Source organism: Anneissia japonica, unplaced genomic scaffold (assembly GCF_011630105.1).
Source record: "Anneissia japonica isolate Jap-2015-1 unplaced genomic scaffold, ASM1163010v1 scaffold287861_len940595_cov192, whole genome shotgun sequence".
Lineage (NCBI taxonomy): Eukaryota > Metazoa > Echinodermata > Crinoidea > Comatulida > Comatulidae > Anneissia > Anneissia japonica.
In genome coordinates, this window is record NW_022733264.1 from 691,534 (window position 1) to 705,983 (window position 14,450).

Sequence of the window (14,450 nt, forward strand, 5' to 3'; positions counted from 1 at the left end):
TATAGCCTGCACAAGTTTAATTCAATAACGTGTAATACTCAAATAAGCAATGAACTTCTGATTTGACATTACACCTACAATTTGAATGCATACATGATAGGTCTAAAGTAAAATGTTTTAATAATACAAATTTATTCAAAGAAATTTGTAAAATTCCTCTGAATAAACAATTCAAGTAAGTCATTTTAATAACATATTTTATTAATAACTGCACACTTTTTTTTTTTGTTCTACTACTATGGAGAAACTGACATTTAAACTACATATCAACATGTATTTTGGTATTTTGTATTTTTTAAAAAGGCAAAAAAAAAAAAAATGCCATGAAGCATATTTTATGCAATTAAAAAATATTAAAATAACAAAAATACTATAACAAAAGTCATAAACAAAACTTCAGAAAAGATTTATAACCCTAAAATAAAATATTTTTTCTCTGTAGATGTCAAGAAATAGTGTGAGGGGAGACTTAGTACATTAAAATAAAATACTTAGCCCAACATCATATTATTAACATAATAGTATAGATTCTCCAACCATAATATACATTTTTCAATCAGAAGAAAATTCTTTGCATTCTTTGATTATTGTCATTTTCCCAATGAAATTTTACAAACCATGAAAGCCCTCTATTGGTTGTTCTTAACTAAAAAGAATTTATGAGCATAAACCATTATGCTGAACACAACCAGTTAATAAAATTTGCCTAGCAACAATAGGTTCTCTCATAACAATGGTTAACTAGAAAACATAAAATATCATTTAAATCAATAATTTTTTATCCGATCATTTAGATAAAACATGCATTTTTTCTAAGTGTGTGAATTAATATACTATTCACAATGTTAGTTCACCTCCGTGTATGCATTCTGTGTCAGTTTGAATTTGAAAGGTCGAAAAGACAAGGGAATCTAAAATTCTTTATGATTATGCTCAAAAGATCGCACATTTAATTCTAATGTCAGTGATAAATTTTGCTGTTCAGTTGGATGTAAACTAACTGCGGCTGGCTTTCCATTAGGAAATCTGCTATAAAAGGATTATGGGGAATGCTCATGCATGCTGCCCAGCAACAAGTCTCACAGACGTGATGATTGGTCAATGCACAACCAGTTGGCATAGAAACGTAATCAAACTTCATCAAGGACTAACACAGTGTTGAAAATAACCATAAAATAGCATTAAAGGGTCCTAACATAAACATACAAAAAGTTCCTTTTATCGGTGGTTCAGAGGTGAAATACAGGTTACTATCGCACATCGTCTTTTGGGAGAAAAGTTTACAGTTTTTATATATTATATAACCCTTGTAAACTCAGTAAATCAGAAAATGTTCTTGTATTTTGATCAATAGTCTACCAATTTCACAGGTTGACATTTGTATGTCTAGTACAGCATTAATACACATTACATCCTTTGTATTTAATTTCCTCCACTATCTTGTGATTTCCACTTCCACAAAATTTTCTCAACTGTGTTAATGACAACTTTTTGCTTTCTATTGTAAGATTAAAAGAAAATAAATCTCTCTTATTTCAAAGAGGATACATGTGGCTACACTGTGCTTAAACACATGGTTTCAAATTACATGGAGACAACAATCTTCAGAAAAAAAAGTCTAACGAATTAATCAATTATATTTACTATCAGAAAATTATTTCATTTTCCTCCCTTTCTTTTCCTAATCTTGACCTTGGAGTGACAGGAATTATCAAAATGACTCAATACCAATTTTACGAGACAATATATATTGATTTAGGCAAAACCCCCAAATTATTTCATTTTCTGCCCCCTCCTCTACCCAATTCTGGCCTTGAGTGACTTGAATTATCAAAATGCCTCAATACCACTTTTACAAGACAATAAACATGATTTAGGCAAAACTCTCAAATTAATTAATTTTCCTCCCCTTGCTCTTCCCAATTCTGGCCTTGAGTGACTAAAATTATCAAAATGCCTCAATACCACTTTTACGAGACACAATAAACATGATTTAGGCCACACCCCCAAACAGTAGACTACTTTAAAGAGATTTGATTTTATAATGTAAATCAATTTTGCCATAAGGAGAGCGCTATAAAATGTAAATATGAAAATGTATACCCCAGAGGGGGTAAGTTCAATGAAATAGCTAGCGTGCCTATATGAATTAAGATCAAATGAGACTATAGGGTCCCTTTACTGTGAATTACAATTTTTAGATGGCGATCAGCTCCTATGCTCCAGATTATATCCCTTTACAGGCTATTCTAAGATAATTATATGAACACTGGATTGTCGCCATGTTTTTCTCGGTGGAACATCCGCAAGTAAATCAGGTGTAGATTCATCTGTAGAGTGCTAAATCAGCACACTATAAATTGATTAGTGAATGAGATTTGAATTGAAAAATCAACAAATGGAGAAAAATGGGAGGAATTATTCATGCTTAGGCTTGATAACGTTCCATTAGCCGGGGAATTACTCCATACCTTATAAAAATCGTTTGCAATAAATCTCATAAATATCTTGCCTCTTGCTAGTTGATCCTTACGTGAGAATCCTCGAATGATAATTGAAATGCAAATATTTAAGTGCAGTAGAGGGTCAATGATTCAATCGTGCTAAATGTTAATTAAGAATCAAAATTATCGCAAATTGTTATGAGATAGATGATTAACAGTGCAGACACGTGATGGTTGTTCTTATTCCATCAATGAATATCTATAAATAGTTATAGACTTTGACTCGCGATGGCGAAATACATTACTGATACTTTTCTATCGAATGGTAAAAAAGTAAAATTTCGTGTCCACTCCTCACCTTTTCTACATTGATAAGGCAAAAAACATCAGAAAAAATTCTGCATAAATTTAAATATACTTATAGCTATGAGTATAACTTATAGACTAAGTTTTCTCTTTTCTTTCCTGTTTTCTGATTAGAGATATTTGGCCTAATATTTCATTTTTTTAATTCACACTCAACAGGAACCAAAATGGCAAATAAAGAAGTAAAAAATATGGATGTTTAAGAAAAGCTAAGTGTATATTCACAACATTATGTCCATAATCTAAACTGGAGTTGTCTCCTAGTCCAAGGCTTTTACTAGCTCTTTAGTAGGTGAGAAATGTAATTTGGTGTAGTTTACGAAAAGTGGTGAATGTGCAATATATTGCAGACTACAGTTTCCTCTTTAGCTTTCCTCGCATTTAATATCTAGTTACCTTGTCTGTAAATAATGAAGTCCTAGTGTAACATTTTACGAGCCATCTACACATTAAATAAACATTCATGTATTCGTGCACATTAAGTTGATATATCTGTACTTGAGTTAAACGAGGCTGTGCGGTAAGCATATGAAAAATAATCGCAAAAGCTACGTTTAACTTACTGTTTAAAAATCTCAATAAAACAATAAAACCTGAAAGCTTGCTGATACGCAGCTGGTGCGCATTCATCACATGTCTGTAACTCCCTTTAACCTAAATTGACATTAACATGTTTTTCTTGAAACTCTATCTTACTCACATAGTCACTCCAACATGCAGACACTGTAAGCAACTATGTTTGAGAATGCTAGGCAGCATGTGCAAGATCATGTCGTTTAGCAAGCTTTGATAGAGCTCTACTTCATTTTATTTTATCGCTTGCATTGTATATTGATTACCGTTCTTTTTGATTTAAAATAAAACACTTTCTTTTCTTTTGCAAACACTTTTGTTTTGCATTCTGTGATAGCTGAGAAACTATAGCGTTTGGTTTGTATCAAGCAGATGATTCTCTTTTATCCAAAGCTCTAACTCAACTCACAACAGAAAGAAAGTAGCCATTTTAACTTTTTAAAATTTTATTTAAGACCATATTTAAAGATCTATCGATTACTTATCAGATCATGATAATCTATACAGTAAACAAAATACAAAAAAATAAACAGAAAATTAATAATTATTTTATTATGCTATTTTGGATCCATACAGTAAATAAAATACAAAAAAATAAACAGAAAATTAATAATTATTTTATTATGCTATTTTGGATGAAAACATTTTCAAACAGGTAGTTTAAAAACCATATCAAAATATTATCAGTGTGATCAAAACTATTATTTATGCAAACAAAAAAAAAGTAAAACTAAAAGAAAAGTATAATTTATAACAGGTAAAAAGTTAGGAATTGTTTAAATTCTGTACTATACAGGTGAGACACTGATGTAAATTAAATCTGGAGACAGAGGAAAATAAAAACAAATATGTCAACACTAAGGGAAAATCCAATGCTTTCTCATCATCCTTTACTACTAGTAAAAAATTCATAAATATATTTCTTATCACTCCCCCAAGATAGACCCTTCTGTCATTAAACTAAAGCCACTGTTTGATTGGCTACGACCAGACAACCTCAAAGGGCATTTATATTGCACACATAAAACTACAATAACAAACAAGGTAATATCATATCGAAAAAGATCTAAACCAGCCCCGACACTAACAAGTTCTGATTATGTTAGGTTATCTTAAAGATCTAAACCAGCCCCGACACCAACAAGTTCTGATTATGTTAGGTTATCTTAAGTGCATTCTTTGCAGTTATAAAAAAGATAAATGTTGGAAATCATAGGTCAAAGTACCTCCTATAAAACATAGAACTAATAGATCAGTTGTATTATATTAATATGAAGAACAGTGAGCCTGTTGCTCTAAATAAAACTCTTATTATTGGTGTATAATTGAGGTTATTCTTTGATATACAGAGATTTATCCAATCAGAATTGGCTTCTTTTACGTTCTAAAGTTTGAATTTTGTCTAATTTTTAATACTGTCAGAGTGATTTTAACAAAGCAGTTTCAAACATCAAAATACTATTCAACATGAAAACAAAATTTCAATTACATTTGAATTTAAAACCGTGTAAATCAAGAGTAGAGAATGTGATGGGATCTATTAGTATTCGCCGTATTGGCTTCCTCGTCAAGCACAAAGAAAATTACCTTTGGGTATAATCATTCCATCCATAATTTATGAATATCTAATGAGTATTTCCCCAGGTGGTCGTCAGAACTATGCATAATTTAACACTTGCGTGGTGACTACCTTCGATCAATGGTGGGCCATCAATAATAAAGATGTCAATAACATAAAGAGGACTCAGCATCAGGTGATCTATAATCAAATTCTAATCAGAATATATCAGGGCATATCTAATTTATTAACATGAATATAAATTGTTCCAAATTTCACTTAAATAGTATTTATCATTAATTTATCGTTTAATACATCACCAGAAAATTAGTCAAATATGACATAACATTAAAGAATCCTTCATTCTGTATGCTCCAACTCTTTCTCAATTCAAATCTCTTCTTTGAAGTCAATACGTTTTTCCATAGCTAATACTTATTAAGCGCTGTGAGATGCCGGTAAAGAACGTTATATAAATGCCCAAATATTATGATTAAAGAATTTCAGAGCATATTCATATTATATTCATTATTACATATCACATCAAAGAATTTCGGAGTATATTTAATATTATATTATAGTAACAAGCATTTACGAATTTACAAATGAATATTTCCAGATAATAAAGAGGCAACTTTAAATTTAGGATGTTATTTATATTCTCCTTTGATTATTCTGTAGTTTATTGTCAATAGTAATCACAACTTGCTAGACGTTTTAGTTTAATGTGATCTAAGTGTTTTGTGTGTGTTAATGTCAGTTTCCGTTTTTTTCTTTATCTCGTCTTGTGAATTCTTAAATGTAGGGCACCTATTCCCAATAATAGTATCATCATCATCATCATCATCAGAAAAGATCATCTTTAATGACAGTGCTGCAATATGCATCTAAGCAGTTCTCTGTTTAATGAGCGATAGCAAAGAAAATGTTTGGGCCATGTTGCAGGCAGGAAATGTTGTATGATCTTCGATTGACAACAGCCAGCCACCTTTGGTTGAACACTACACAAGCCTTCCCTATCGAAAACATCAATCATTCATTTCCGACTTATGAAACAGAAAACTGAACACTTGAAGACTAATATAGAGAAAAGTATAAGATATATTTGAAATATATATAAACTGCTAACAACAAGTCATTCTTATGTATCTCAATTTTGTCTATATTTGACAAATAATAACCTGACTGAAGCAGGCACCCTTTACATAATTGCGAGAAGACTTTCTACCGCAAAAATCCTTAAATTAATTGTATACCAGCCAATTTAATGGGTCTATGCAAAAGAATACAGGAACAATATCAATATGTGTCTGATAATCGATAAGGAAACATTTCTCGTTTTTATTCTTTGAAAGCTAATAACTTAAACATTTGAAAAAAATTCAAATATTTAAATGCATTAATTATTATGTGTATATCATAATATGTATATAATCTAGTTTTATAACTATCTGGTACTGGGTATGGGCATTCAAAATGTGCCTCTTCCTTGAGGTTACAAAGTGCAGCTCTTTTCCCTGGCCACTGGGTCCACATGCTTTAAGTGTTGTTGCTGGTAATCAGTGCAGGAGCAGGCAGCTCCACCAGATACCCATTTATACTCTTGGGTGGAGAGAAGCAATGCAGATAAAGTACCTTGCTCAAGGACACAAGCGAAATGCACAGCGAGAGATTGAAACCCCAAAAACGAGGTTCGGAAACCAAACCGTTGCTGCGGCGCCAAACCACTCTAACTAATATATCAGTTTTGATCAAAAGCTGTTCCAGTTAGATTGACACGATTATTTGACCTGAAAAGGGAAGTGGATACATCAATGCAAGTACAGTTCGACAAATTTTTTGATCAATTATAACAAATAAAATCTCAACAATAAGGGAGTGCTATTTAAATACCAGTGCTGTGCATTCCAAAGTTTTGAGCACTTTGTCCTTCTATGTCACTGTCCTGAGCAAACCAAACAACAAAAAAAAAAGCAAAGCAAACTGAAAGTTGATAGTACTTTTTGGTAGAAACAAACTTCAATAAAACAGGAATTATTATGTCGTATTTGGCAAGTAAACAGTCTAAAGTGGTGGTGGAAGAGTATAGTTTATGGCAGCATCAGGTGGAGTATGGGTACATTCCGTCCTGTCAGCTGGAACTTGGGACCAGAGAGATGTGTCAGTCAGGACTAACCACCAGTGAATTTCAGAAGCTTTTGAATCCTCAACATTTTTATTTCATCTTTGGAATTAAAATAATAAATAATTTGAATTTTTCCGAACTTGAAATAAATTTACTTGCTAGAAAAGATGCATGCATTAAACTATGTTTACATTATCATATTTTCGATAATTAATCATCCATCATTGAATGACTGGAACTAACAGATCAAATAAACTAAATATAGACCATAAAACTAGATATATGAATGAATGTGGAACATTACTTTCAAATAGGATCTCTCTCATGTAAATGCATGGCAATGTTATGTCAACTGATACAAATCAGTCAATGATGGACATATGTTTTCTATAAAAGAAAACAGCTATGAAGACAAGTTTTTAAAGTTTAAATGACAAATTCTTATGCAATTCTTATTTCATCAAATTACTCAAGAAAACATAAATGAAATAACATCGATAATGTAAAACTGATTAGTTCCTTTAACATCCTCCATGCTTGAAGGATGAAAACAGGCCTCGCTTGAGACGAAAGACTTTAAGCCTATTTTATTATATATGTGATTGGAAAATGCAAACTTAATTATGAATGTTCTTTGAAGAGAACACAAGAGACACATTGGTTAGCAGATAAAGTAGATTCTATTTTTTCTGTTAAATTCCACTTGGTAATCAATCATGAATATGGACCTAAATGGCTAATTGAAACATATATAAAAAATATACACGTTAACAAGCTGGTGAGGCTTACATTTTATCAGGGTGGTTAATCTAAAAGTAGACCATGCGAGAAAACCACCCCTGGTGGTAGTTTATAGAGAACTAATATAAATACAACATTCTTAACATCAATAACATTTATCATATTAATTAAGGATACAGTATTACTTAAAAAAAAAAATTAATTAACATTATAGCTATTATTACTAAATGCTATAATTGTAGTTACTTTAATTCATATCATGTTTATTTTTATTTAGTATATATTCGTCATTATTTATTTTTATTATTATTTACAATTATATTTAATCATGAATTCTATATACATAGTACCAAAGGAAAATAGAACTTCATGTTAATAATAATTTTTTTTTGTAAAAATTGTTCCTTGTAAGTACTGTAGGCCTCCCTATAAAATGAAATGACTGATAAAAAATTTGTAATTTTCCATGAATGCTGGTACCTAACTACAGTACACTTTTTTTATCGATGTGGCATAGTTAAGTTGTGACTTTCCAAGGAAAGGCTGGGGGTTTGAATCTGAGGATAGACACTTGTCCGTGACCTTGACCAAGGCACAGTCCTCCCGTTGTCACTCACATCTCTATTTTCATGATTTACTCTGATTTAACTCCAATGAGATAATTCTAAGCTTTCAAATAGTTACAGTCATGTTTAGTTGTCTGTTTTGTAGAATTGTACAGTATTTCTAAACCCGAGTAGGTTGTGAGAAGTCAGATATCTTTCAAACCATTACGTTTTTTGTTTATGAGTTTGATTGATCCTGAACTGATCATAAACTCTGGACAATACAGTGCTACCTTTATCAGAGTATATATATTTATGCTAATTTATTTAACTAGAGTAGTTAGACCTTTGAGAATAAAAAATCAAGAACATTAAGATGTAGATAGTAACACGAAGGACATAATGACACAAGCAGGTAAAGTTTTTGCTCTCAGGTATGCATACGTCAGCTCTCACTGACCATGCCAGTAAAACACATCAAACACTTGGTTAAGTAATATTTGACTACCGAAGATGGACATTTCAATCTTTCAACATTTATAATAAATCAGATAGAAAGGCTAATGCATGTACCACAGCAAAAAGATGGGACTTAGAACTAGCAACAGATGGAATTGGTCAAATAGATTCATTACATAGCTTTGGTACAGCGACAAAAATCTTTCTGTCGTATGATCTAATTGCATTTTATTTACAAGAGAGTTAAAGGCTCAATCCACTTCAGAAAAAAATCATAAACAGAGACCGAGGTACCGCAATTTCCTGCATATATATATATATATATACATGCAGACATAGGATCAACGCAGAACAGAACAGGTCAATCCCAGTCAACAACATCGACTGTTGGCGCTATTAATGTTCCCAGTTGCCATACAAGTGGAACAGATTTTGAGAATATGAACTGGGAGATTTTCTTTTCCTACTTGGTTTATCGAAAAAGGAAAATTTCTATAAATATTTTTTTATAGGATCAAGAGATGATCATGGAGGGAAACAAGATATAATTTATTTAGGTGATGAAATGCTTATGACAAAAAAAAAATCATATAAATGAAAAATATTAGCGCTGTGGAAACTGTCATAATAACTTACCCGCATTGAAGCCATGAAAAGTAGGACAGTAAATTCTCTGCAGAATATAGACCCATATTACAATTAGTTTTAATAATGTATTCAAAGAAGTGTTATTGAATGTGTGGTGCAAGATAATATTAAATATAGAATTCTATAACTGTGACCCACAATTTAATATTAATGGTTTTAAAAAGAAATTATTTTTGTCACAGAAATACAACGACTTGATGATTGGAAAATCTATTTTAATATGTTCTAATTTTCAATTTTGACAGCGCAAATTCCTATGTATATATAACTATATATTATATAAATATGTATATAATACAGAATAGACATTTTATATTTTTATTTATTCATTTTGACATAGATAATATGCAAATATATAGTGATTTTGTGTTTCAGGACATGCAAAAGCAGTTAAAAGAAACTATTGTCACCAACAATCAGCACTCGATGTAGTGTGCTACAGTAACACATAACAGGCTTAATAAAAACATTAAATAACAAAAGAAATAACCAAAACACTTATAGAACTAATTTATAAAAACGTTTAACTCCCAAGTTTAAAATAATATACAGTATTCCAAAGACCACAGGTACATGCGTCCTGTGGAAGCTCATTCCAGATGCAAACTTGGCAAGTCAGTTTAAGATCCAAGATGTCTAAGCAATATAAAAATATTACTTATTAGTTTATACCATATTTAAGTAGGATGATTCTTACAGCAGAGATGAGGCCCTCTATTGACAGTATAGTAAAGAAAAAAATTAAAACAAAAAAAATTAATGGATATACAATGTACAATCCTAGTAATATTTCTGAAATGTAGCACCTATAATATTGGCCAATGGGATATCTGGGTTAAAGATTAAATTACTTACCACATGTTAGAAAGCCACCTGGACTAAGCCTAATTATTATTATAATTATAAGTGACAGTATTACACATTGTGTGGCTATGTTACACTTTAAGGAATAAAATACTTGAGTTTTTATGGCTAATAATTATTATTACAAGTGACAGTATTACAAATTGTGTGGCTATGTTACACATTTAAAGAGTAAAATATTTAGTTTTTTTATGGCTAATTAAGTGTGGTATCTGTAAGGCTCACCAAACTTAGAATCACTTGTGTCTACACAATTGAATGACTATTTTTGTGATTTCGTTTTTCTCCACATAACTGCTAGCTTTTAAATTTAAATACCTAACAATGCTCACAGATTCCACACAAATAGAATTGAACTGAGGCCTGGTTGTTATTCTGTATTGTAACTTAAAAAAATCACTGCAAAAATCATATGAATAATGTTTGGACACACAATTGACTATATTTCCTTCTGCTTCATTGTTACTCCCACATAATACATGGTAGGCCCACAGTCTTATTCTTTCTTTCATCTGAAATGCAGTGATTTCTAAAGTGGTTCAGAAAATACAATAAATATATTAAATAATTATAGTAATAAAAATAAATGAATTGCAAAATACAGCATAAAATTTAACAATAAATTAAATTAAAGCTACTCATATCAAGTTAACCAAGAATTTGTTTGATGCTTTTTTTACCTTAAAATATTCCTTTTGCTACCTATAAGTATTGTCACTTTGATTACGTGTATATAGTATTTATCATGGTTGACGTTGGTATTGGATTTTGTTTGACATGTAATTCCAACAATAATCATTCAAAGTGATTATAGTTCCAAATTACATCAAAAGGCCTATGTTAGCACATATCAATTAATGTTTACTATGTGCTGGATGACGTAATTAATGTATTCATGTGTAACAAAAGCTAGGTAAATAGCTAAGTATTGTAAGATATATACAGTAATTAATACAATTCAAACATCTATTTTAAACACATTAGTAATATATAGTAACATTTACCTTGCAGAATTCCTAATACATTTATTTATAGAAAGTTATATAGTAGGACTGCTTTCAAAACCATAGCTGTCAATGAATTGTGGCAGATCCTAATTTAATGAAATTCAACTAACCTAAAATCTGAAAAATGTTTAATTTAAGTTTACTAACCTGCGAAACATGAAACATGGACAGTTTTTGAAAGCTCCAAAAACATAAATAAATATATCCAATAAAAACACCACAATCCTATGTGAATGAATGCACTCTGTAAGACTTTTAGGTTTCAATCAGCTCCACTCGGAATGTTTACTGACAACAGAGTTTATGTTTAGATAACACAGGTATATATGTCTATATAAGAGAACTGGGTGTAACTCCACCTCAGCGCCAGTGTTCCGTGAAATGCTTTCATGCTAACAACTCACCTGTAGGTATTTTAAATTTCTATAAAAACCACTAGGGCTTACCTGTGGTTACCCTTGGGCCAAACTGAGCATCTTTTTTCTTATTCTAATTCGCTATAGGTTTCCCCCAAATTAAAATTGTTTCTAGCCAGGAATCTATGATTATTATTTTTAAAAAAGTAAATAAATAAAAACTAATAATTTTCTATTTTTATTTATTTATTTTGCCAACATTGAATACAAATTTAAGCCACTAAGTATTTGAACCCTATAAAATTAATCTTTAAGCCAGGAAATTTTGGCAGCTTGGTATGACTTTGATTTAATCATACACTTGATGTTAAATGCACACACACAGATGTAAACTTACTAAACAAATGTTTGTTCTCTCCATTGATTGTTGCTTGAAGTAAGTTTCTATCAATGACTGCTTTTCATCATGTTCATGGTCAACACAAAGTGCATCTGAACTATAATCACATTGAAGCAAGATGTAAGATGTACCATCAACTAATGCTAAACCACATCTGAAATCTATTATTTTCATTTATTTATCTCAATACATTAACAATTACAAAAATAAGGAATTAATCAGGAGGCAGAGGGGTAGATGCATATGCCAATATACTAAACCCCTAGTATCTCAGGTCCTTTACAAAAGGATCAAAATATCAACTGTCATTTTGGGAATTGTTGCTGGTAATTGTATACTGTCAGTCATTCCAATTCAAGTGAATTTATCAATCAATCTTGTAATTTGTATGTAGATATCAAGTTTAGAAATTAATGCATTATTTTAGTAAGACAAGTTGAATAAGGCAGTTTTCATTATTGGAATCATAATTATGCTATCGCCTTGCCTTCAGGCAAGCCACTTAATGGACATAAGCTATATGGTTTATGAAGTACCTGTACTGTCAGTATATGGGTTAGGCCCAATAAAAAAAGTATTAGTTCATCACCCTTGTGCGCATTTCTTCTATGGTACTGAAAGAAAAATATTAAAAAAAAATTTTTTTTTTTCATTAAAAAAAAATTAAATATTAGATATTGTTTGTATTATCTCAATCATGTTTTACTTTTGAATATCAATGCACCAGCAAATAACCCAAGGGTGATATTTGGCTTTTGAAAAATTAAAAAAAATATAAAAAAAAGCCTCCCTCATCACTTTTCCCGCCTAGATAGGGTGATAAAACTAATAATACTTTTTATAATACACTTATTCAATGACATGGTTTTTTAATGTTTTAATGTTTGCTGTTTTAAATTTTATGATTAAATTGATAGATTGGTTATATTTTTATAAACTTTTTATATTTTTGTATTTAAGTGGGCCCCTGAACATCAGATATATTCTGTAAGGGTCCCCCACTCAAAATATGGTTTTAAATAAATAAATAAATGGTTTATGTATACAATTCTAGGTGTCAAGCAGGGCATTATCTAATTTAACTGCTCCCTGGTGTCAAGCAAGTTTTTAAGGCTGATTTTTGAAAGTTTTATTGTAATAGGATTAAAGGATAAAAGGTGTTTCCTTTTTCTATTATCAAGTACAATGCCTAAATACATACATTCCTTTAACCTCAATCTATTAATATTTATTGTGTTCTTCCACTTTGCCATCGTTTTGGAAGTACAATCCATGGAATTCTGTAGTCCTATCTGGTGGTAAAGTACAGTACTCCAATCAAGCAAGTTAAGGTTTATTGGTGGGGTACCGTCAATCAAGTATTATTCATTTACTATTCAATTATTATTAAATTATTATTATCTAATTATTAATTATTAAATTATTATTATTAAATTATTATTATTAAATTATTATCATCATCATTATTTTGGTTCATTCTGTCTTCATTGATAGCATTGAGATACATTACATCTGTAATTTTTACAATCATACCATTTCTACACTTCTAGTATTATATTTTCCTTACTCCTACGTCCTGGCCCGAATTCATGTTGAAAACAATCAATCAAAAAGTTTAAAATGCATAAAGGAAATTCAGCCCTTGCATATCTCCCAAAAAAAGACCTCTGACCTATGATTAATCAATTTGGAAATGCCATTGACAACACGGCAGTTTATTGACCATTCAACTCTGAATTCCCATAGCTATTGTTTATGACTTCCACTTTAAATAATTCATTTAATTTATCTGATGAAATTCATAAATTTAAATCCCAGAATCAGCTCGCGCATATAAATTGGATCAGAATCATAATAATATAAATTTGCTAGCGAATTGTGAATAAGGCAGATGGTATGTTGAAATTCGTAATGATGTATATTTATGTAGTTTATTTACTGTTTAATTATTCATTGACCAATTTATTCTAAAGGGCAGTGTTGTCAACATAAATTACATACTTTGCTTAATTCTATTATAATAAAAGTGGCATTCTTAAATTACACTCTGTGTTGAGTTAAAACATAAATTCCATAAAGGATGACTTATAAGAATAATAAGCCGTTTACATCTCGGTAATAATATTGTAAAATATCATCAATCCTCATCTTAATGAAATTAAACCTAATACTTTCATCCAATAATTATGTTCATCATTCAGAGATAAAAATGCCACCCTATAAAGATACTGTACTCCACTTTTAGTATAAAATACTAGTAATATATTACTATTGTAGGGGAGGCCTATTGTGCAACAGTTCACATATTCCATTGAATTACAGTTGACATTTCATTTGACTTGTGGAATGAAACACAATTCTTTT

General features: G+C 30.5%; 1 protein-coding gene across 2 annotated transcripts in view; it reads right to left on the reverse strand.

Moving 5' to 3' along the window:
• The window catches only part of LOC117116132 (RNA-binding motif, single-stranded-interacting protein 1-like), a 68,573-nt gene extending 56,314 nt beyond the window's left edge, over positions 1 to 12,259 (reverse strand). Inside the window, exon 1 of one of the 2 annotated variants that reach the window (XM_033260106.1) lies at positions 12,084 to 12,259. In XM_033260106.1, coding sequence (XP_033115997.1) covers positions 12,084 to 12,107 — 24 coding nt within the window. In that variant the 5' untranslated portion in view covers positions 12,108 to 12,259. Of the gene's footprint in view, positions 1 to 11,477; positions 11,511 to 12,083 lie in introns of those variants that run through there. The other variant, XM_033260109.1, reaches the window with a different exon arrangement.
• Between the last annotated feature and the right edge of the window lie 2,191 nt (positions 12,260 to 14,450).